The sequence below is a fragment of the Fusarium oxysporum genome, chromosome 6 (genome assembly GCF_000149955.1).
Source record: "Fusarium oxysporum f. sp. lycopersici 4287 chromosome 6, whole genome shotgun sequence".
Classification (NCBI taxonomy): domain Eukaryota; kingdom Fungi; phylum Ascomycota; class Sordariomycetes; order Hypocreales; family Nectriaceae; genus Fusarium; species Fusarium oxysporum.
This window is the reverse complement of record NC_030991.1, coordinates 3,565,009-3,587,711: the sequence shown is the minus strand read 5'-3', so window position 1 is coordinate 3,587,711 and position 22,703 is coordinate 3,565,009. Positions and strand designations below refer to the sequence as shown.

The following is a 22,703-nucleotide window of genomic DNA, read 5'->3' as shown; positions in this document are numbered from 1 at the left end:
TCAAACCCCACCTAAATTTCCATTCCTTTCCACAATTTCCACATGTGGAACATGTGGAAGGGGTTCCGTGGCGTGGATGTGGAAAAGCTGAAGCCTACGTGGAATGGAATGGAATGGATATGGATCCACATTATGGATCCATATGTGGATTTCGTGGTATGGATTTGGACCCTGGCTCTACCTGTATCAGTCTCCTTCGACCCGCATGGAGGACCAAAGGTGCTCTCTGCCCTCGATCTCGAACCTCCTAGATTTGGCCGATGCTGGCTCACCTTTAAACAAGTCCTCTCCGACTTCAAGGCAACATTGTCCTCCCTTCGAAGGTCAGTGACGCTACTAGCTCCATATGTGGCTGATTCACTTACATTCTCATAGTTGCTCACTCTTCATGTAGCCATGGCCGAGATGGATCAGAGTGGGCCAAATTGTCGCTGCGCGGACTTCCTCCCACGCCTCCGATGAGCACAGATGCTTCATTCGAAGCTCCAGCGAAATCATCACGCCAGTCGGGCTCAGGCTCGGCACCAAGACCGTTATGTTGCGAGACCACGTCACGATTCGAAGCTGGTGCGCACTCTCAAGCGTCGATAACAGCTATTCCTCGAGCGACACCCCCTGTTCTTGCTCCGCGTCCTCAACGACGACATCACGCAGAACACGCCAACCCAGCAGCACAAATGTCTCCTACCGTTCAGGCACCGGAGATGAACCCATACTCCCAACGCCCTCCCCAACCAGCGAGTATATCAGCACCTGCTCTGTCCGGAGCGTATCTGCAGCAACATAGGCACCATCTGCCATGTGCGCTCTATCCAAGAAAGGATAAACACACCTGTCCGACGTGCAACAAAGCCTTCAGCCGACCTAGCAGTCTCAAGATTCATTGCCGCTCCCATACTGGAGAGAAGCCCTTCAAGTGCCCCAATGATGGGTGCCGTATGGCTTCTAGTGTACGCAGCAATATGACGCGCCATAGGAGGCAATGTCGGCTTTCAGTAGCAGGTCGGTGAGAGATATAGGTTCAAACAACGAGACCATCCTACAACAAGGGTTGAATGTGAGGGGAATCCTGAGATGAGTTTGCCTCACAGAACGGGCACCATGATAAGATGGCCAGATGGGTCTGGTCAAAAAACACCTTGTTGGGAAGTCTGTAGAAGCTAGGGGTACGGCTCGTTGGCGATATGATGCCGTCATAGGCAGGAAGCTGGAAGGGTGCCAGGACAGTTAAGTAACTCTCTAATACCAACAAGTCCGTCATTTAGCAATCTGACAGAAGGCCGAAAAGAGAAACCTATGAAAGTAAGCGCGAAATGTATTCTCAGTATGCTTCAAGTTGATGCGAGGTGCGCACACGGCCAACGCCTACGTGATGATACCAGCGGAAGCACCTCACCCAGACTGGATGTCGACGGTAATGAACTGATCGGTCTCCAAGCCGAGCTCATAGATGTCAAATCATTATTGACGAGAGGTGAATGGTACGGTTGAGGGCATCCCATTTCATAACGATCGCGACGAGTCTTCCTAGAATCCAGCATAGCTATCTCTGATGGTAGCAGTGTTTTGCTCCTTGATGACTGGGCATCAACTGCCGCATGTCTTCATGGAGGCTCTGTATGTGACTAAAAATCGTCATGGACAAGGTAGACGTCGTCAAGCGCAACGCATACTACTCTTTCCATCGAACTGTCGAGTTGAAGGAGGTTGTGAGACACCAGGGTGATGTTCAAGTTTCGTTTCCATGATGCTCTCCAAGGACTTCGTAAAGGTTAGCCAACTATCCGACAATGAGGCCTTCTTTTCTCGCGAGTGCAATTAAAGTTGAATTAAGAAGAAGTTACTACATGCCATGATACTTCACGCATTTTTCGACGCAATCTTTAAGCCAAAGAGTTCAATGGCAGCCACATAGAACGACACAACTGTACAGTTACCCTAACTATTACCATTCATGCCAACCTGTTGGGGCATGGCCCAGAGTCTTCAGTTGGCAGCAGTCTTCTCAAGACATTTTCTGTTTGTACCGGTGCTCGTGTCATACTTGCAGCGAATCTCTGGATTGCTATGGGTTTAGCGAACGGAGCAATTGGTATTGTTGAAGATGTCGCTTTGGCACGAGCGACTGGAGTGATATTAATCATCGTTTTATAGCAATCGCAGGATGAAAGGATGGTAGTAGATGAGGCTTAGGCTAAGATATAAAGTATCTGTCAAGTTGTGAACCGTTTTCAACCCTGTTAACAAAGAACTGATCATCCTTGATATCACTGTCCTAGCCGCAACTGACATGCTTGCTGTTCTCTATTGCGAAAACAATGGATTTGGGCCAACTGCGCGATAAACATTGATGATAGCAGCGTCCAAATCGTACGTACAATTCAGTTGCAAATTCCATCACGAGACTCGTTCTCGCCAGTCCTTCGTCGGCAGTCTTTCGTCCTTCTCATCCCTACTTATCGATAGCCGAAGATTCATCAGAGGAAACCCGCTAGGAACCTCTGTGCGCTTCACACAAGTGTCATCCTCCTTTTTTCTCCTGCTTGATAATGACTAGGTGGTGCAAGTCGAGAATGTGACAGCTTTAAACCGCCCGCATGCTACTGTATCTTCCGTGACTTCTTCTTCCTCCTCTTCTTCTTCTTCTTCTTTAAATGCGATATGACTGCAAAGAAATTAAATTATCTAAGCCATGTTAGCGAACAAAAACCTAGCAAGCCAGTAGTGTGAGTAAGGGGAGGAAGAGAACATTTTGCAAACACATCTGGGTGGCGGCTCCTTCGTGTTTGGTCTTTTTGCCATTTTCCAGGTAACAACAAACTCCAGAAACCTAGCGTCGTTCTTCCCAAAGTCAACGATCGTTTGGATCTCGCCCTTCTATGACTTAGAAGGAGGACTCAGCTTCTCTGCCGTGGATTGCGATGAAACCGCTTCCAAAGTATCCCCCGGCATATTTTCATCTTCACGAGGAACTTTGGCGTATTTCTCATAGAAATCGAGTAGCTAGATCATGTCAGTAGAAATCCTGAGAAACCAGTGGTGTGAGAAAGTGGCGGGTGACCTTTTGTGGACACTTTTTACGTCAAGGTTTCTCTTGTGCCTAGTCTTTTTGTCATTAGGCCAGAGAAGATAGACCATCACATCTCCATCGCTGTCCTCAAAACAAGCATCAATCCTTTCGACCTCATTGTCCCACGAACCATTAGGAAGAATGAATTCCTTTTCCGTAGTCGGCGACGTCTCACTCGTACTATCAGCGTTGCCCGTTTTGACTCGCTGCCGCTTCCTTTTTCTCGTCAAAGTGTTTTTTTTGTTGTTGTTGTGGGAGGCGTCTTAGTCCTGGAGACGCCGTGTGACTTCGCAATGAGGTTCATCTTTCCACCTATCGTCTCGTAATAATCGTCGAGACTACCTTCGCCCACTCCCCTTACATGGCATATTAGTAGGAAGATCGAGGTATAACATGGGTACAGTTAGCATTTACTTGAAATGCTCCACGGGCTCCCAGGTCTCTCCTTCATGGTCCTTCCACTTTACCAGAAACGATAGTTTACCCTGAAAAGATGTCAGTCATAAAGGTAACTCCCGTAAGGCTGAGAATGGCAATTACATCTTCCTCAATCTTGTGACACGTGATTTTCTCTACATCAAAACTAAGATCCGTAAGTATCAAAGGAAGATCGTGATAGACAAACGGCTTACGTCCTCCTCCCGGATTCGCCATCAAATTCCTCTTCCTCAGTTTAGTCTATCGTAGCGTCTTTGTAACGGCAACTTTTTCTTCGGGTGGGAAAGGTTCTAGCTATGGAACATTAGCATATTAGCATACTGCTTATCCAATAGGCGACAATGCGATCCGCTCCTTGTTTTTTCCTAAGTAGGTCAATGAAAGTGATTCCAAGAAAACAAAATCTTTACCAGTAGCCATATTGAAAATGTATGAATGACGCAACTTTGGAGTACTATGGTACTTCCTGAACATGGAGCTTCCGGCTCCTTTTAAATTCGCTACTTGGGAATTTGATTTGATCGTGCCTCAAATAGTTCTTATAGTCTAGCAGAAAGCCAGACCCTGCGGACTGGATCAAATGGGCTAGCCCCACACTTCTCATTCTGATGTGACTGTGCATTCTTTTATCTAGCCTCATTTGGTGATACTCCCAGTCCCGACGCTCAGCGACAGCCTTGATCTCGCATTCGAATTATCAGGTCCAAAATGAGCCCTCACCGGAATGATCCATTCACCCCTCTCTCACCTGCCTCTCACCCCCCTCCCATGAAAAGAAAATCCAAATTCATGAAAAAAATCATTTAATTGGCCCAATACTCATATCTACTGCTAAAAGAAATTCTTTCAGATACAGAATATATATCGACGAGCCAGTGGATGTTTGTTTTTAACATGTGACTGCTGTCGAACAACACAACAGCGAGCCCCGTCTCAAAGCGGCCATGACAGATATTCGGTAACCCGCATTCGCCATACAGCTGCCTTCTAAATGGTAGAAATCATCATGTGGCTCGCAGTCAAGTGAAATTGATAGGCTGGAGCATGCAGTGTTGTCTCCAAGTGATGGCCGACTGACGATTACGCGGTTCTGAGCCTATTGACGTGAGGACTTGTTTTCTCGGGCCTAGAGCGTGGCCACTTCACTTATTGGAAGGAAACTGAGTCACCTACATCCGATCTGCTTCCCGTAGTATAGTGATTTATCTGCTTGTGGCCCGGTCGCTTTCCCACGGTGCTATGTATAGAAACATTTGATATTGTATCTTTAATCAGCTTCCCCCCCGAGAAACTGACTTCCCAATCGGCAACGGCCCAAATGTAACAATCGACCTGCTAGCCATAGTCTAAGATGATTATCGGCGGTATGACTCTTGTATCATTAGCCATTGTGTGGATGTTGCTCTTTACAACTTGGGTTCTTGGTCTTCTGTGATTGCACACACGAGTTGCCATCAAAAATCTGTTTCAGCCTAGCTGATTACACACACTGTATGAACTATGTAAATTCCTTCCACTTTCTTCTCTCGATATCTAAAAGAACTCCTTCAGAATGGTGCAGCCATGTAAAATCATGGAAGAGTATGCGAGGATGGTTTCAAAGCGCCTGAGATAATTTTAATGAAACCAACAAGGTAGGGCAGAGTTGATTCATCAAGCGAAAGACATGGTGCGACGATTTCGTGGTTTCCCGGTCTCTGAGCGTCGAAGCATTGATGTTTGGGTCTGGGCCAAGAACTACGGGTTGTCATCGAATTCACATGTTCCCAATCCCCGCTCTCGTCCCTCGAGGTCTGCCAAGCTACATATTGTTCGAGCGGCATAGCTAGTCTCACAAGTATCTCCGTAGCACCGTTTGATTTTAAATGTCATTCTGAAATTATCGTCATTCATAAGGCGCTTTGTGCATATGCGATGATGACTCACTCCGGTGCAGAAGTTGGCTACTGGATCGCTACACGAGCATTTTGGTCCCACAATGGAACAGGCCAAATGCGCCGTGGGGAGGATGGCAGACAACGCGCTTGGGAGGAGTTGCACGGCGCTGGAGCTCATAAGATGCCCGGACTTGGAGACTGAAGGCCTCGGTGCCTTGTGCAAGTTGGTTCATCGTCTTGGGCTTCCCTCTATTGAAAACATCCAAAGCCCTTTCTAGATAGTATAACTTCTTGTTACTGTGCCCGGCATCATGCATCCTAGTCCACTATATCAGCCCTCAGTGTCGCTGAGGACACTCGTCACGAAGAAAGGTCAGCTCTACAAATCTCGTTCTGCTGACAGATGTTAAGACCCCGCTAGCCCCGCAGCTGTCTTTGCTGCCATTTCGGCCTGTAAAAATTTTTTGGCCTTAGCGGGGCGCTAACAGCGGGTGCCAAGAGAAAGAACTTTTTACAGAAGAGAGTTGGTCTTCAGTGGTCAAAAGGTGAAGATAAAAGCATGTACGGAAAGTAGCCACTCAAGCGTGCTTTAACCTACGCTTCTTCGCAAAGATATGGCGCAAGGCCTAGCTTCAACCAGCGGCATAACACGGATCCAAGATTCAATGCGCAACACGTTGACGGGCCGCCCAATTTGACCCAAAATACTATCCTATATATTTCGTTACTGAGCTCACTTTTGCTTGTAATTGCTCATCATGAACGGTCTTTGCTCCTACCCTACATTGCCGCATTCGATCTGCCGGGCCCTGAGATCAACTCTCCCCTGTAAAAATTCTTTCTTGGCACGCACTGTTAGTGCCGTGTTAGGAGCGGGATTTTCTGCAGGCCACGCGACCACACAAAACTGCGGGGATGCTATCGGCTCCCTAACAGCAGTTTTCAGAGAAGGAATTTTGGAGAGTTCGCCTTCTCTGACAACACCTTTGTCGGATCTAATGGCGGCACCTCAGAACCAGAACGCCTTAGATATCGGAGGACGATGCCCATGGCATCGGTAGCGACATCCTCCCGATCAACGACGCCGATTGCGATGGGTTTTTCTCCTTTGAAGGCAAGCCGCACCGTCGGCCTCTGATTCCTTCCCGAGGTTTTTCCCTGCCGCCGCGACAGTCGACTACGAGCTACAACTTGGTTACTGGAGATTGTGGACTGCGTCGGCAGATGTAGTGATGCGCGAGAGAATTCTGGTCGGTGGAAAAAGTTCGACAATAGATTGCCCCCGAACCCGCTGACGGGTGACGGGCTTGAGAAATACAGCACCTTTTGTGCCATTGGTATGCTGGATGGTGAAGGAAGCGGGGTTTCCCTGTACCTAGCTAGCTCAGCACGTCTTTTGCTCCAGTAGGAGATCTGGCTTCGTTACAGCCACCCAGACGAAAAATATACAAACAAACAAAAACAAACAAACAAACAAACAAAAGGGCCCTGAGATGACAAGCGGCGGGATGATGTCATCTATGAGGGCCGGAAGGGTCCCAATTTGGCGTCTCTGTTTGGAAAGAATGAGAAAAAGCATTTTTGGCGCACTACGTTTCAGCCATAGCGATGCACTGGATAGAAGATACATTGAAATATGGCGAGACACTTTCTCAATAGATTCGCTGGAAGAAACTGTATTTTCTCATCCAAGGCGATCTGTATGGACCAAATCACAGGGCAAGCCCCACTTGTCAGTTCACTAAGCCGCATCCGGAGCCTTTCAGTTAGGCAAGAAATGACTTGGCTCCAGAGCTAGAAGTCTTTTTTTCTTCTTATTTTTTTTTTCTTTTTTTTCTTTTATTCTGCTTAAGGGATAGTTAGCCATGTTTGTTCAATATTTACTAAAGCCCTTATTCTCTATTGGCGTGGTATTTACCTAAGGCCCATAGGCCATACTGCCATGCCTTTTTCGTCTTGTTCTAGTCATCCAATCGGAGATAATGGGTCTCACTAAACCAAATACGGACCATAACGGATCAAAGCTTTGCCGGCCGTTACTCCATTTAGTTGCTGACTAGGAACGCGACTTGCCACAGACGTGACGTTCGCTCTTTTCGAACATTCTCCATCCGCCATGAGAGATGAGTTGCAGTCCAAGATCATTGAGGACAATCCTATTGGCAACGAACTCGATGCCTTCCGTGCGTCTTTCAATTCGGCGTGCGAGAGCGCGAGTATCTCCTGCGCTCTGGACTCGATAGACAAACTTGGCCAAGAAGGTAATACTTGGTTGGGAAGTTTTTTGGTTCTGGCCGCTTTCGGCTAACAGTCGTGTAGGCCTCCAGGACCTCATCGTGGACCTTCTTCTGGCACTCCAAAATTTGCGAGCATCTCGCTTGCTCCGATCTAGTGGCAGTGGCAAGAATCTCCTGAGCGATCTGTCAAGACTCAATGCTGCCGTCAACTCAGACGACGTCGACCTCGACCGAATCAAACCTCTTTTACGGCTATCACTTACCGATAAACCTGCCGACACCCTCATTTGGGATAAAGTCTACGAAGCTGTCACCGAATCCACCCCCCCTCCTCGACCGATAGCCTCGTCCTTCCAACAGACCCCGTGGTCGCGCAATACGAGCAGCTTCGCAAACTCGTCCGAGTATCGCAAATACGTAGACGACGTGCTCAAAAAGGAGCTTGGGTCCATGTATGTGGGGCTCCGTTGCTTTCACGACACATATTTTGGAGGCGTGGCCGGTCTTGATGCAGCATCCCAGGCGTTCTTCAAGCAATGTGTGGAAGGCAGCGACCCACTCTTTGAGGACGGTTGGAAGGGATGGCCTAGGGACGCAAATCAGGATGATGTGCTGAGCTGGTTTGCCAACTTCAGCGACAAACTAGCGGCGTTCGCAGGCAGCCACGAGTCAATCCCAACGTATCAACATCGACGACGGCCTCTTGCACAGCCTAATAAGCCAATACAAGGTTCTACCGGAGAGCGCAAGTTGGACATCGGTTTTGTCAAGGATACGAGTGCTGGGAAAGACTCGCGGTGCTGCTGGTCGCAGATCTTGGTGCCTGGAGAGCTGAAGAGCAACCCATCCGCCGACAAGGCCTCGTGGCTTGATCTGGGGAGGTACGCCAGGGAGGTGCTCGTTGCGCAGAATACCCGTCGCTTCGTCTTGGGCTTTACCATCTGCGGGTCCCTCATGAGGGTATGGGCATTTGACCGGCTCGGTGGCATCGCATCGGAGCAGTTCGACATTAACAAAGATGGGCGTCAGTTTGTCTGCACGATCCTTGGCTTTCTCTGGATCAACGAGGAGCAGCTAGGGTTCGACCCGACAATCATGACGGCAAATGGGGAGCGATTCATCGAAGTCAATCGGAATGGTTCGACCGAGCGGATCATCATCGACGAGGTGATGCAGCGGGCGCCTTGTATAGCTGGTCGAGCGACGACATGTTGGAAAGCCTATCCCGAAGGACGGCCGGAGATGCTGCTTGTCGTTAAGGATTCGTGGCAATATCCGGAACGAGATGAAGAAGGCGAACTACTACGTGAGGCGACTGACAAGGGTGTCGTTAACGTAGCCCGGTACTATCACCACGAGACGGTCCAGATTGACGGGGAAGATGATGACATTCGAAATAATGTTCGAAGAGGGCTGGATATTACGCAAGCTGCGAACTACCGTCCGGAACGACCAATCCGGCGGAACAACGTCGTGTCTGGCACATCGAGACAGGGTCGCAGCAGCGCCAGTGCCAGCAGAAAGCGGTCATCTAGCCAAGCTGGTGCTCCTCTTCCTTCTAGCAAGCGATCTTGTTCCGTGTCTTCAACGAGTGTCACCAGTTCATTACCAAATCGTGTACATCGGCGTGTCATTCTCCAAGACTACGGGATGCCTATCTACAAGGCGAGCTCCCGGTCGGCTCTGCTTGCTGCGTTTGAGCGGTGCATCGAAGGACATGAATCTTTGTATAAGGCAGGCTTTCTTCACAGAGACATCTCGATCAACAATCTCATGATCAACGAGGATGATAATCCCTCCTGGCGTTCTTTCTTGATTGACCTTGACCTGGCTATCAAAGAGTCGCGAGAGGTTGCCTCAGGAGCAAAGGGGAAGACCGGCACACGGGCTTTCATGGCAATTGGGGCGCTCCTGGGTGAGCATCATTCTTTTATGCATGATCTCGAGTCATTCTTCTGGGTGTTATTCTGGATTTGCATCCACTACGACGGACCAGACAAGAGCAGGGCTGTTCCACAGTTTGATAAATGGAACTACGCAGATATGGAGGAGTTAGCCAAACTCAAGTTGGGAACAGTGACAAAGGAGTCGATTTTTGTGGCCACCATCACGAATAATTTCACAGCCTATTACAATCCACTTATCCCATTATTGAAAGGACTACGGAAGATTGTTTTCCCCCAGGATAAGCCTTGGGAACGAGAGGATGAGAAGCTGTATGCTAGAACGAGAGAGTTTCTTCGAACATACCAGAAGGCCTATAGTATTGCTTAGCGATGGCAGAACAGCGCTGGCAACTGTTAGAACCTTTCTAGGGCACCCTCACACCAAGTCAGTCCGACACAACCACGCGCCAATCCGGCCACACTTCTATGCGTAGATATCTGTGAACGCACCGGCATCAGCTTCCAACAAACTAGGGGATGACGGCTACAATACCTCTAGACGAGGAGTCGTGTAAGCGCTCGGCTCGACTCTGACGTACGTCCCTGGGGAGTACACGTTCCAGAAAATGCTGGCTGGCGCATAAGCCACGGCCCCTGTGTGCGAGGCACGCCGATGGCGACGATGTTTGCTACGGCCTGTTCCGCGCCACACCTCGTTTCTGTCAAACGACCCGGGAGTGACAGGGTTACCTGACCACCATGGGTAATGATGGTACGGCAGGCTGTAGTCTGGCATGATGGCAGAGTGATCGTAGTGCCAGTAGGCATTAAAACTTTTACATGAGTTCATCACGCGGATGCCAGTGGTGGTCCCATAGCCCGACGTGGATGTCGCTGAAGGTTTTGACAAGGCTATAGCGATAGCAACGTCAATATAAGGATCGAGGCCTATAATTTTGTCAAGCTTCCAGTGACTGCCTGCCTGCTTGGCTTTGATTTTTGAGCTAGAAGATGTTGCATGCAGAGTACGTCTTGAATATTTAACTTGGTATTGTGCTGCTACTTATGCAAGGCTGCATGGAGTCGGTATCTCGCAGATGCAGTCGCTCAGGGGTCGGCGTAAACTCTAGAGAGACCTCTACATAACATTCAAGGTCGCTGTGCACCAACAGTATGCACATAACAAAAAGACGAACCATGCTAAATGTTACACAAATATCGTCCGCTTCTATGATCCTGATTTGACGCGGCAACTCGTCAAAGTCTTTGCAATGGGCAAAGACACAGCTGAAAAAAGAACTGCTACTCGCATCCCTGTGAGCAGCCCTAGCTATCTGATTAGACGAGGCCGTTGGATCGTTCTAAACCGTCCCCATCCCAGCCAGCCATGGCTCCATTCCGTTCGCTCGTACCCGGCAACTACTTTCCCCATTCCCGGACCCACATTGTATTGACATGGGTCTAGACAGAGTGCCTAACAGGTCGCGCATGTTTCTGCTTCCGTCCTTTGCTTCATATGAGCCTCTTGATTACATATAATATCCTACTAGAATTTTTCTAATCTATTTCTCCTAGCTTGCCACACATAGAAGATATCTGAAGTTTCTGGATAACAAGTTCATGAACTTTACGCTCTTGAAGTTCTTTGTGGAGGGCACTAGTACCACGGTTACACTAAGCTGATCAGAAATGCGTTCTAAGATTAGCGGCTGAAGATACAGGGCTACAAAAGCCTTATCTCTTTGAGCGGGCATAAGACTACCATGCGGTCACGATAGGGGTATTAGGCCAATGAGATAGAGTAAAGTAGCTGATACAGAAGAGTATGTATCCTGCCTGGTGTAAGGGGCTATTAGCCAATAAAAGGAAGTAAAATAGACCGCTATACTTTAATAGAAGTAGCTTGGTTACAGAGGAATACAGTCATTTTGGAGATAGCTTCACCTAAATCTTGTAACCTGCTTGTACGTGGGGTCGAGTGGGGCGAGTGACCTGTGGTAGTCTTATGCCGCTCAAAGTAGAGCTGCTTAAACAAGTCAAAATTCCATGCAGAAAGCTTTCCTTGACAAATCTTCTATTATAGCTAGCTCAGTTATACAATAATCGTTGCGCCTGCTGGTGGCGCAGCCAAGTGCGACCTCTTGTTGTCACTACTCCGGAAAGGTGTCTGTTGTGGCGCAGTCAAGTGCGACCTCCTTTTTGTTTTCACCACTACAGCTGCCTGCTTGGTTCAGTTGAGTGCACCAGCGACCAACATCGTGCGATAACGTCTAATAAATGAGATTTACATGTTAGAGAGTCCTGTGATCACATCGTCTCGTTTGGCAATGAATGGTGTCCTCGCCCTTCTAGTACACCAAGTTGTGTCGGCTATCCAATGTCAACACGCCCGACGAAAACGGTACGAGTATCAAGACGTAGCGATTCAGGAATTTCAGCAATAACCATCCGAAATTACATCCAACGGCACATCGGGCGCTTACGGTACGTGAAGTAAATGGCCCCTAATATATGTCAACCCTACAGTAACACTTTTCTACCAAAGTCGATCATTTACCACTATATTCTTGCTCACATCTACTGTCTTTCTTTTCGTTTTGGCGTGCCTAATGATTATGGGGGAATCTCTTCTCGATTCAAACGTCCTGTAGGACCATTATCGACCTCGTTGGTAGCCTCAGTGAGAACGATCTAAGCCTTTTTCTATGCCCGAATAAGGGCGAGCTTATGGCTGTTTGTAAATTAGGACGGACGAAACACCATGTAGTGGTCAGCCATTAAGTATCGAGTATTATATACAAGACTCCACGACACGTCGCGATTTACACTTCACCAGGCTTCAAGTGAGTGATTACTATGTTCACAAAAACCCATGGAGCTATCGAATCGTCTCTGCATACCTCGTCTTCAGCATCGATGATCTCAGCCGACGCAGACAGGGGCCAAGTCCCTTTGGAAACAACAGGTGAGTTCATCAACTGATACCGTCCTAACGCAACGAGAGACATCACAAGTAGTGCTGCAGCCACTCTCAATAGCCCTCCGGAAAGTTTGGATGCGTCTAACCTGAAGCATTGCCCTGCGGGAGGATTTTCGACCGAAGCATGGTGAATGTTCATGGCTTCGACATGAACCGCAATGCCTAATTAATTACCCATGACATCGAGTCGCTATGAAGCAGAAACTGAATCTCGAGATCCACACAGGAAATGACTTGCGACTCTACATCTACTTGTTCGATGCTTTGACTGGTTGATTTTCCCCCTTTCACAGCACGATTCCACCGCTTATTCGCTTTAGTACAAAAGCAATGGGTGTAAATCTACCAAAGGGCATAACGTAGATGGTCCCTCACAACGCTCTGTGAGGGTACAAGAACCAAAAAAATATGATGGGCACCCCTATAGATTTGGCTTTCCTCCCTTCGACGCCTTGTCAGCCTTCTGCAGGGCCCAAAGAATTTCAGTGGTAACCGTTTCTTGTAAAAGACTTGCAGTTTGAGTCAAGGGTAGGCGAAGTGCCAACAGACTCAGTAACCGGCCTCAAGCCTCGAATTTCGAGAACTTGATTTATATCTCTTGGCAGTATCCGAATCGATGGAGAAGTGCCCTACCTACCTATCTTTAAGGCCCAGAACAGTACCATATAACTCGGAGACGCCATGAGAAAGACATATGCAAAAGGCTACTGGAGCACAGCGTATTCAAAGTGAACACATATCAGTTATTCGTTCACTATTGACATCAACAAGTGTTCAGTAGCATGGTTCCTAGCAGGAATCCTTTTTTCTTTACCGTCAATGCACCACAAAGAGATTGCCGAGAACTATGATGGTCTTGGCGTAAGCATGGTCCCGCGCTATGTCTGAAAGGCGGCTGACTAGCTGCCAGACTAAACTTTTGACACCAGGAAGCCGGCCGATGGAGGGTACCGGGATGTGTGATCCGCGACGGTAAGTGGGGACCTCGCCTGAGCTGGATACCGGGCGCTGCGCCAGGCGTGGTGGAGTGTTCTTGATCACACTGGCGTTGGACAAATTGGATCCTGGCGCCGGCAGACGGCCCGGACCCACATCCCCACTCACCAACCTCAGCTCATGAGATCCACGAAAGGCTTCAAAGTGGTCGATCCCATGCTTGTCGATTGCCTACTTGTCTTGTTGGCTTTGCTTTGCATGGGCAAGGGTCCTTGCTGCTAAAAAACGATCTACCGATGACATGATCCTCCCGCTGGGCCAGATACGATGCTATAAACACGTCGTCCCTCATCTCTCAAGATAGGGGCGGGTTGGAATGAAAGAACATTACCGACTTCAGTCATTCGTTATGTATTCAACAGGGCAAGATATCGACGTGGCACTGCCAGCCCTCGAGCCGCCGAAAGGAGTTATGCCAGACTTCGATACTCCCCCAAACCATAACGGGCAAGCCTTGGTCAGCATTTTTGTTTTTGCAGCGTGTTCAGTTTTGTTGGACTTGCTTCGAACATACTGGAAAATGTGGTGGAACCGGAAGCGGACATGGTCATATCTCGCATTCGCTATCTCGGAAGGTAATTGATAAACTCCACATTCAAGTACGGTATAGAAAATGAGGACTTACATCGCCTTTAGTCTTGAACTCATGTGCCTTAGTATGTTGTCCTCTATCCCCCCCGGGCTTCCCATCTTTTACTCGCTCTTTGAGTTGTTTAACTGACGAGTACGCCGCAGGTAACCTTTTGCGTCAGTGTATATGAATTATACAAGTTTAGCCAGTCTCCTGGCTACGACGTACACACATGGAATCTACGAATGGGCGGACTCGTCGAGCCTGTGGAGGTAAGTGCAATACCTGTGTAATGCATTTCAAATAGTGATTCACCAATTTCAGTTTCAACGTGTATACCAATCCTTGTCTTTGGCCATTCTCGCCTGCATCAAGATCGCCATCCAGCTTGAACACTGTCAAGTATTGGCCGATAGAATTAGTTTCAAGAAACTGTTATGGAGTGGAAGCCTTTTCATCATTCTACTTCAGGTTATCTATACTCTTGTAATTGTCGGCCTTGTCAACAGAAAACGCTATGATCACAACAACATCGGGGAGTTTTGCAAAAGTAAACCTCGTTGCGAGCTCTTTGCCATCATAGGGATCTCAGACGCCATCCAACTCTTTACAGGCTTACTAATTGTAGCACTTCCTCAGTGTGTTATCTGGAGGATGAAGATCGGCTGGAAGCAGAAACTTCAACCAGCCCTCGCCTTTGGGTCTGGCGTCATGTGAGCTCATTTATTCTCGCCACGGGCATTGAAACTAATCTATGGCCAGTCCCTGTACTGTTGGTTTCGTTTCCCTGGTCCTAACTGTCATCTACTCCAGAAGAGCCGACTATGTATGGTGTATCGGGCGCCTGCAACTCCTGAAAAATGCGGAGATAGCATGCTGGTTTGTTTATCATGCAGCAAAATGTGTTCCCCAAATCGTTAAGGAGGTACGCGAATCGCTTGGAAGACAGAAAAGTGTTACCGGCATTCCCAGCCAGTCATCGAATAAGGATTTTGAGCTTGAAAACGGGTTAGCCGGGACAGAATCAAAGGAGACTTTATGGGACTCTACTCTGTAGAAAGGCTGGGCGGCGTTGACTGACGCAAACGACTGTCGCCGCAGCAGGTGTGCAATCCTGACGTTTCAATTGAAGCGAGCATTCAGTATTGGATCAAGATATGACACTTTCAGGTGGTGGAGAGGGCAACCGCACGACAGGAGGCTAGCGCCCACTCTCCCTTGTTTTATTTTCCCCATTGTATTATCTCACGTCACTTTCATTATCACTGTTGTCTAGTCCTCCTTGGCCAAGCATAAGGCCCTTTCCATTTGTACCTGTAACTCCATCAGCCATTTATTTCTTCTGGCTGTCTCCTGAGGCTTCTCCCCTTTGTTATCGCGCAGACTGAATTATTCTTATCTCCATCAATAGGGCACCTATTTAATGGAACAGTGTGCGAGATTGGTCCTGTGAGTATCACTCTTGTCCTGTTGTCGACCATAAGCCGACATAATGCCAATTGCTGGGCTTCGTTGTCTTTTTCCCTCTTATATTAGTCTCTACTATACTCTATAGTATAAGGCTGCTCTGAATACATTCGCTGCGCATTAATGAGACGGTCCTTCGACTCCAGCGTATCAACCAGGAAGGAAGCATACAGGCAGAACGTCTAGGAATGCACACCACGGTCATGAAGAGAAACCGAGCCGAGTCAAAGACGCCGGAACGATCAATGACGTTCTAGCGACTTCTCACGGTCATTCAAAACTCTCGATCAGCATCGACTTCTCTCCATGCGAAACTCGAGACTGATCTTCTCGCGACTGGAAAATCATCGAAATGCTGCAGAGAGAAATCGACTTTGGGGAAGCTGAGAGCCACCATCCAAAATGTCGCTAGGCCCACAACAGCGAGCTCCAGCTCCTGTTCTTGAAGAGGTTTGTATTTATTTAGAAGAAGAAAAGACAAAAAAAGAAAAGAGACAAGAAGAATAAGCAATAAAATATGAAACTTTACTATTCGATACCGACAACACTGAGCTGAAGATGTTGATTTTGACACCCCTTCTTCGATGGGGATCGGTAAAACACCCAAAGCTATCGATGCATAACCATCGAACAAGCAAGCAACAGGCTAAAGTCAACACAACTATACTCACGACAAAGATCTTGGGTCAAGGGCGAACAGATTATCTTCAGTGTCAGGTAGTCGTGGAGCGCAGCTTGATAGGCTCCACCCAAAACGGGTACCAGTAGCGAAAGGGTTGCGAGCCTCCTAACCCAGAAACTGGACTAGTCGCAAAAACGTTAGCCACTGGCTGACCCCCTACCTCCAACTGCAGGTCGCACAATTTGGCTTCAGAGCCTGTGCATCGAAACACGTCTTAGCCAGCCCATTCATTCTCCTGTCCAGGCTGCCCGCATTTTGCTCAATTGGGCTCCCTGTTGGAGCCATTGCGTCCTTCCTGATTACTGATGAGTTTGCGTCAGAGTTTCTCTCAGAGACTCTCAAGCCTCTTGGTCTATCTACGCGATCAGGTCCACGTGTGCTGAGGAAATGAATATTGCTTGGAGGATGGACGGAAAACGAGTGACAAATGCGGTAACGCTATTGGTTGATTACATCTGCCCCCACCTACCCGCTATTCCCTGCATGGAATCACCCACTCGGATCGCCAGCCCCGGTCTCAGAATGACTATCAACGTGAACTTTGTGTGTACACTGCTCTAGCCATCAAGCTCGGCACCAGGGTATAAAAGGTGTGGCCAGGGAACAAACGGCTTGACTCTTTAACCGCCATTCGTTCCAACCCTCAGCTCATAAGTCATAAGATCCAACTTGAACATGGCGCCAGTGCGCTTAAAGCTCGAAGCCGCAGACTCTGATTTCCCTAACTCAGCAGCCATTCAGTCCCTACAAAATATACTTCGCACCACCCGACAAGTCGGCAATAGAGATCCTAGTATCGACCCGGAGGCCCGTGAGTATACTACAAGCTCGAAGACGCAGAAACTGATCTTTAGTCCAGCAGCCATCCAGTCCCCGCAAGACAGACTTCGCACCACTCTACAAGTCGGCGGTAAAGATCCTGGTATCGAGCCGGAGGCTGATACCCATTACAACCATCTTTTGACGGGAAGCTGTAGTTGTGGTAACTATTCGTGTAACAAGAACAGATCAAGATAAGGGTGAAGGCAGTGGGTAAGCCTACAAGTTCACATGCTTAGAGTCCTTCCCGTCGGCTCAATATTGCTGGGCTTGTGAGGAGTCGGCTTACAACATTGAGCCTTGGTTGTAAAACGCATTTAGACAAGGCTTTACGCATGATTTGCTTGGAAGTACTTGAGCTCAGTTACTAGTCTTGGTCGATTGCTTGTTTGCAAATACGTAATTGGTTCAATATTCCAAGTCAAGACTCAGTGGCAAGGAGCTACTTTTATATTCGCGTAGAGTGCCACGGCAGGGTTCTTAAGTAGGAATTTGGTCAAGTAATTAGTGATCTAACATAAAGAAGAGCGTCAAGATTACAAACAGAATAGCGATGGCTCTATTTTCTAGTGGCATGGCTGGCCAAAATCAAAGAATGATGGGTGACATGGACAATGAAGAAGCAAGAGAATATCCTGAAAAAAAAAACATATAGATTCGAAGATGAATGTGCAAGTCATTATCTCGGTGGACCGTCAATCCATTGGGGCGATTTGATTGAGTGAAACGGGAGATGGTCGAAGTATGTTAGCAGTATTCAGTTTCATGACTACACCTGCCATTTGGGTTCACAAGACATACGTTTATCGAACCAACACCAAGACTTCGCAGATGCACTTGTGGCTTCGAGATAGTGGGGCTGTTCCCATCGCCAAAGGCTCCAGCATAAACTCAGGCCCCGACGGCAGCCTGTCCATTTGTGCGAGTCACCACCCACGGATACTACTGATAATCTCTAATCATGTACAGTTGTCGTGTCCTAATGCTCTTAGAGATGCTACGTCTCGCTCAGGCACCATCCAACCATTGTCAGCCCCCCTGTATGATGGCTTAACGTCACCAATACCCTCAGTCACATCTACAAGGATCCTTCAAATCTATTTCCGAGGCGGCAGCCAATCAAATCCATTAAAGACTTGAGCTCGGTAAATTATGGGAAAACACGAAGTGCCTTGGTAGGCAGGCAACAATTTTCGGCCGTCCCCCTTCCCCTCAGTCTCCGTCAACATCGTGATTAGCAGCTGACAGCAAACCCTTCCAGCGCCAACATTCGCCACATACATACATGATGTATCGCAATGCCGAGAAGGCTCCAAAGCATACGCGCGTCTACCCCGAACCTGCGAACACTGGAGGATCTTATGGCCTCTTCTCGAACGGTATCGAGTCAAGACAAAAGAAACCGCAAAAAGAAACCGCAAAACGAACTCGCATGCCCTTTCTTCAAGCATAGCCCAAAAGAGTATAAAGACTTAAAAACATGCCGGACAACATCATGGTCGAGCCTTGCGCGTGAAAAGTAAGATCCGGTGTTTCCAGACCCCTAACATATCCAGCCCGCGGCACATACCCGTGTTCTTATTTCGAGAGCTGTAACTGGATCCAGATGCCGTACCTCTATCTTTCACGTTCGCGTTCTCGCTCTTGTTGCTGTGCCAGGATATTTCGCAAAGCCTCGTTCAGGCGGCTCTGGCTCTCGTTTGGAGGTCTTGAATATCGTATTTGATGTGATTGGGCGTGAGGGGAGGCGTGGAACGTTTCATACTGGTGTGAGATGAACATGAACGACGCGCGCATTCTGAATGGGCTGGCCTGATTAGAGCTGAGCCCCAAATTCGGCTCTTGAGGCTCGCTGCTGTCGACGCTGTTGTTATTACCATTGCCACTGTTGCTACCACTACGATCGGTCTTCTCGATTGGTGCTCGGCAAATGGGGCATGTGTTGTGCTCCTTTAACCATAGGGTGACACATTCCTCGTGGAACCAGTGGTTGCAAGGTAAAAATACCACCATCTTCCCCTCCTTCATCTCATCAATGCAGATTGTACAGTCTGCCTTGCCTTCCGAGCCAAGCAATTCCTTGTCAACAAGCTTGCGCTCTAGATTCTTAAGGGCTTCTTCTGTAGCTGGAGGCGCAAGGTTGGACTGAGGATTAGCCTGCATGAGATCAGTGATAAGCCGATCCAAGGCCTCTTGAAAATGCACAGCATCTCTGTATGTGCGATTTAGCGGGCTGGCCGTAGTCAAAGCATCGAGTAATCTTTGAGCAAGGCCAGCCGGAGCGCCTCTAGGGCTTTCTGAGCCCTCTCGGTTCTCACTGAATGATGGTGGTCCAATATCACGAGAAACGTTTTGAAAGAAACTGGTACGTTGATTAGCTCCAATTGTCATAGATATAGACGTGACCCGAAGACTGCCAGGTCGCTTAGAGCATTGAAGTAGGGGCCGGGCATACTTTTCTTGGGAAGCCTCAGGAGGACCGGCTGGGGTTGCACGAATAGGTCCGGAAACAATCGTCACAGAGATCGCTCTACCTCTAAACAGTGTGCGTGGTCCAAAGTTTCGTCCAGCAAATTGTTCGTGTTCTATAGGACCATCGACAAGATCATGGTGGTCGTGATGGCGATCGGGACCGACCCGGGCACTCCGTCCAGAGGCAAACTCAATTAGAATATGCTCATGTATGTCAGCTCCTTCGGGATCCGAGTCGTATGGGCGATGCTCGGGCGAAGTGGAGGCAGAGGTATGGTGACCGAGGCCGCGGGGATCGTTTTCGGGATCCATCTGGATATCGTTAGCATTCTAGGCATAATGTGGCAGCAGCGAAAAGCATACAACCTCCATTATCTCCTCATAGCATTCAGGGCATCTAAGGCCGCTCTCGTCTCGATACCATTCATTTGCGCAGGCGTGGCAAGATACAACCTCACGGTTCGTGGTCACGTCGAGGTGACCATGCCTCTCGGCATGAGAAGACATCTGCTGCGCTTGGTTGCGTTGGTATGCAATCAAGGCCTCAAAACAAGGCCGGTGAGGCGAAAGGCACGTGACGCCACAGTGAAGAATGTTTTAGAACGTCGTTGTAGTCGGAGGCAGCTTTGCACCAAGTAAGTAAGGTAAATAACAACAGTGATGTAGTGACAAGATGCGATGCGATTAAAAGAACCATAAACAGAAAGTTGAAATTTGCAAAGGCGAAGAAGAAAGTATTATAGGGAAAGGACAAGGACTGTAGGGTGGCCAACACAGCAAAGCAGCCTTGGACCCTCAGCAAGCACGAGCGTGTGAAATGGTCCTGTGCCGTAGGCTTGTACATGGCTGGTCAAGCCAACAGGGATGCGTAGCGAGGGGTTGCGGTTAGCCTAATCGATGTCGGGTTTTAAGGTTGTCTTTCCTTGTCAACGTCTAGTGTCTGGCTAGGCTCACAATTTGCATGAGAACTAGGCATATTATCTGCGTTTGCCATTTTCGGCGGACACGGCTGCCTCTCGTTAGGCTCCAATCCATCTTTTCCATGACCATATCGTTGAGAGTAAATGACCCGCGATTAGGCTCCCATTCACCTGGACAGCGTGCAATTTTGTCCACCGTAGATGTGAAAATGTCTTTCCGAGGAAAAGCCCATCTGCCAAAGCTACCATCAACCTTTTCGTATACCTAGTATTACTAGTGACTGCCCTGGCCTTCTTGGACCAAAATTATGATTAACACCGAGGGGTAGCTGCGTGGGGTGACTGCGCCTCCGTGCGGTGTGTCTAGGAAGACGACCCCGACACTTGACCGGCATATTGCTCACTCTTCTATCTCCTTCGACCTCCTAGATACGTTCAATGTGCTTTTGAGCAGGAATTCCCCAGGTGGGCGAGCCAAAAAAAAGTATCGATGGCTTGGTCGACTCATCATTTCTCCAATGGATCAGTCTACGGGGTAGTTGAGCGTTCTCGTGAGATAGTGTCCTTTCCAATATATGCTGGGAAGTCTTCAGTGTCGTACAGTGACTTGCAGGTTCACCTTCCTAGTATTCATGCTAGAACGTCACTCTAGCCTGCAATCTCTGAATCTCAGCCGCGTGCGTGTTATTCCTGGGAACGGTACGCATATTTCCGACATGTTATGCCGTGCTGCACGTCCACGCTTCTGGGGGCTTCCAGCTTTTAGCATGCTGTCTAATATCGGCCAAAATTGTCTTCTCTGACTGCATCCGATGCTAATACTGTTCATTGTTTCCAATGACTTGCGAGTAATATGACTGGCCAAAGCCCTGCCCACACAGATGCCATCGACGAATTCCATGGACATATTTGGTATTGCGCTCGCAGTTAGACAGGCCTTTGTGGATTTCATTGGTATGGGTTGTGCCCAGTTGGGTCGAGGTACTATCGAGCAAAGACATTGCGTTGGCTGGCGAACAGGCTAAAGTCTTTGCGAATCTCGGGGGGAAGGAAGGACGAGCCATTGTCGAAAAGAAGAAAAAAAAGCACAATGCTTAAGATGATCCTACTACTATCTCACCACGCATTCTGGTGCATAGAGTATGCTCCTCCGAGCCCAACAAGTTGCCCATGACAGGGAGGTCAATGTCGCCGTATCTGTGTGTTCCGCGCACCGAAAGATCGTGGTCGCAGAATTGTGAATTGAATAAAAATAGGACAAAAAGCAAGAAGTTAAAGTTAGGCATCGGCGTACACCAAAAGTTGTGGAAAGCTCTCCATGGCAAAGCTAGGATATCATCCACAAGAAGGTTCAGCTACCTTGGGATTCACTCATCAGCGGAATATTACAGTACCTCACGTCGGCAAATACATTAAATTTTCTACAGCACAGGCGTCAAAGATAAGAGGGTTAGGGACAGAATCTTCATTGTTGGCCTCTTTTGCCATGATCAAACCGTTGCTTCTTGGGTGGTGTGAAGCTGGCGTTGGCGCGCACACCGAAACCTCGTTCAGACCTCCCAAAATTAGTAGTGCAACGCTAGTCCTGGATGACTGGCGTTGTGGAGACAACCCGATAGGCCACATCCGTTAGCTTGGTGGAGCATGTTGGAGACAGACAGGGATGAGAGACTTGTCAACAAAAACTCCACGTGAACGTTGCTGATCTGGTTAAGGGCCAGAAAGGAGATAAGCTCTGATATGGTATATATAGACAGCCATCGGTCGACTGGAGCACGGAAGGTGTTGTAAACAATTATTTGTCTATCGCAGTTGGCGGTTATTGGTCATACTCTCCGTATAGTCTTAGGGTTAAGTTTATTCTTTGCGAGTAACCCTTTTCTACTATAGCATGTTGTTCACCATCCTTACCTTCTAGTTACTACTATGTACGCTATCGTACGGTATGTCTGCAACGAATGCCATGCATATATTGGCGACTTTAAAAGTCTTTGTGCTGAAGTAGGAGGAAGCCACAACGATGGTGAGAAGGGGAAACCCAAAACTCAAACCAAAACTTGCAGTGCTTGCAAAGCAACATTAAAGAAAGCAGAGAGTGAGCCTTTGGATCTGGCTATAGGTACAAGAGTATATTGCTAACGTCACCACTAGATATGGATGAAGACAAAACAACAGAAACCGCAGCAGATCATGGAGCGCTGAAATGAACATTTTGCAAGGAAGGATCTCATAGTTAGTGTCTTCAACATGTTGCAGATCCATCTATATCCTCAGCAATGATTCTAAGG

The 22,703-nt window shown here is 48.2% G+C and overlaps 8 protein-coding genes across 8 annotated transcripts; 5 read left to right on the top strand and 3 right to left on the bottom strand.

Annotated features, from left to right (window-relative positions):
- Positions 1 to 42: 42 nt before the first annotated feature.
- Positions 43 to 1,010, top strand: FOXG_21352 (uncharacterized protein; the record flags this gene model as incomplete). Its single annotated transcript, XM_018401685.1, has 2 exons — positions 43 to 323; positions 395 to 1,010. 2 exons carry the CDS (start codon positions 43 to 45, stop codon positions 1,008 to 1,010), a joined length of 897 nt encoding a protein of 298 aa, XP_018253552.1.
- A 1,867-nt stretch (positions 1,011 to 2,877) lies between these two features.
- On the bottom strand, positions 2,878 to 3,465 carry FOXG_14033 (uncharacterized protein; the record flags this gene model as incomplete). Its single annotated transcript, XM_018394100.1, has 3 exons — positions 2,878 to 3,003; positions 3,136 to 3,286; positions 3,413 to 3,465. 3 exons carry the CDS (start codon positions 3,463 to 3,465, stop codon positions 2,878 to 2,880), a joined length of 330 nt encoding a protein of 109 aa, XP_018253551.1.
- A 1,997-nt stretch (positions 3,466 to 5,462) lies between these two features.
- Positions 5,463 to 5,618, bottom strand: FOXG_21351 (uncharacterized protein; the record flags this gene model as incomplete). The annotated part of the gene is made up of 1 exon (XM_018401684.1): positions 5,463 to 5,618. The coding sequence occupies one exon, from the start codon at positions 5,616 to 5,618 to the stop codon at positions 5,463 to 5,465; it is 156 nt and encodes a 51-aa protein (XP_018253550.1).
- Positions 5,619 to 7,501: 1,883 nt separating this feature from the next.
- On the top strand, positions 7,502 to 9,896 carry FOXG_14032 (uncharacterized protein; the record flags this gene model as incomplete). The annotated part of the gene is made up of 2 exons (XM_018394099.1): positions 7,502 to 7,646; positions 7,705 to 9,896. 2 exons carry the CDS (start codon positions 7,502 to 7,504, stop codon positions 9,894 to 9,896), a joined length of 2,337 nt encoding a protein of 778 aa, XP_018253549.1.
- Positions 9,897 to 13,307: 3,411 nt separating this feature from the next.
- FOXG_21350 (uncharacterized protein) lies at positions 13,308 to 15,112 on the top strand (the record flags this gene model as incomplete). Its single annotated transcript, XM_018401683.1, has 5 exons — positions 13,308 to 13,349; positions 13,399 to 13,460; positions 14,237 to 14,327; positions 14,380 to 14,768; positions 14,818 to 15,112. 5 exons carry the CDS (start codon positions 13,308 to 13,310, stop codon positions 15,110 to 15,112), a joined length of 879 nt encoding a protein of 292 aa, XP_018253548.1.
- A 1,767-nt stretch (positions 15,113 to 16,879) lies between these two features.
- FOXG_14031 (uncharacterized protein) lies at positions 16,880 to 17,221 on the top strand (the record flags this gene model as incomplete). The annotated part of the gene is made up of 1 exon (XM_018394098.1): positions 16,880 to 17,221. The coding sequence occupies one exon, from the start codon at positions 16,880 to 16,882 to the stop codon at positions 17,219 to 17,221; it is 342 nt and encodes a 113-aa protein (XP_018253547.1).
- Positions 17,222 to 18,311: 1,090 nt separating this feature from the next.
- FOXG_21349 (uncharacterized protein) lies at positions 18,312 to 18,476 on the top strand (the record flags this gene model as incomplete). Its single annotated transcript, XM_018401682.1, has 1 exon — positions 18,312 to 18,476. The coding sequence occupies one exon, from the start codon at positions 18,312 to 18,314 to the stop codon at positions 18,474 to 18,476; it is 165 nt and encodes a 54-aa protein (XP_018253546.1).
- A 164-nt stretch (positions 18,477 to 18,640) lies between these two features.
- FOXG_14030 (uncharacterized protein) lies at positions 18,641 to 19,807 on the bottom strand (the record flags this gene model as incomplete). The annotated part of the gene is made up of 1 exon (XM_018394097.1): positions 18,641 to 19,807. The coding sequence occupies one exon, from the start codon at positions 19,805 to 19,807 to the stop codon at positions 18,641 to 18,643; it is 1,167 nt and encodes a 388-aa protein (XP_018253545.1).
- Between the last annotated feature and the right edge of the window lie 2,896 nt (positions 19,808 to 22,703).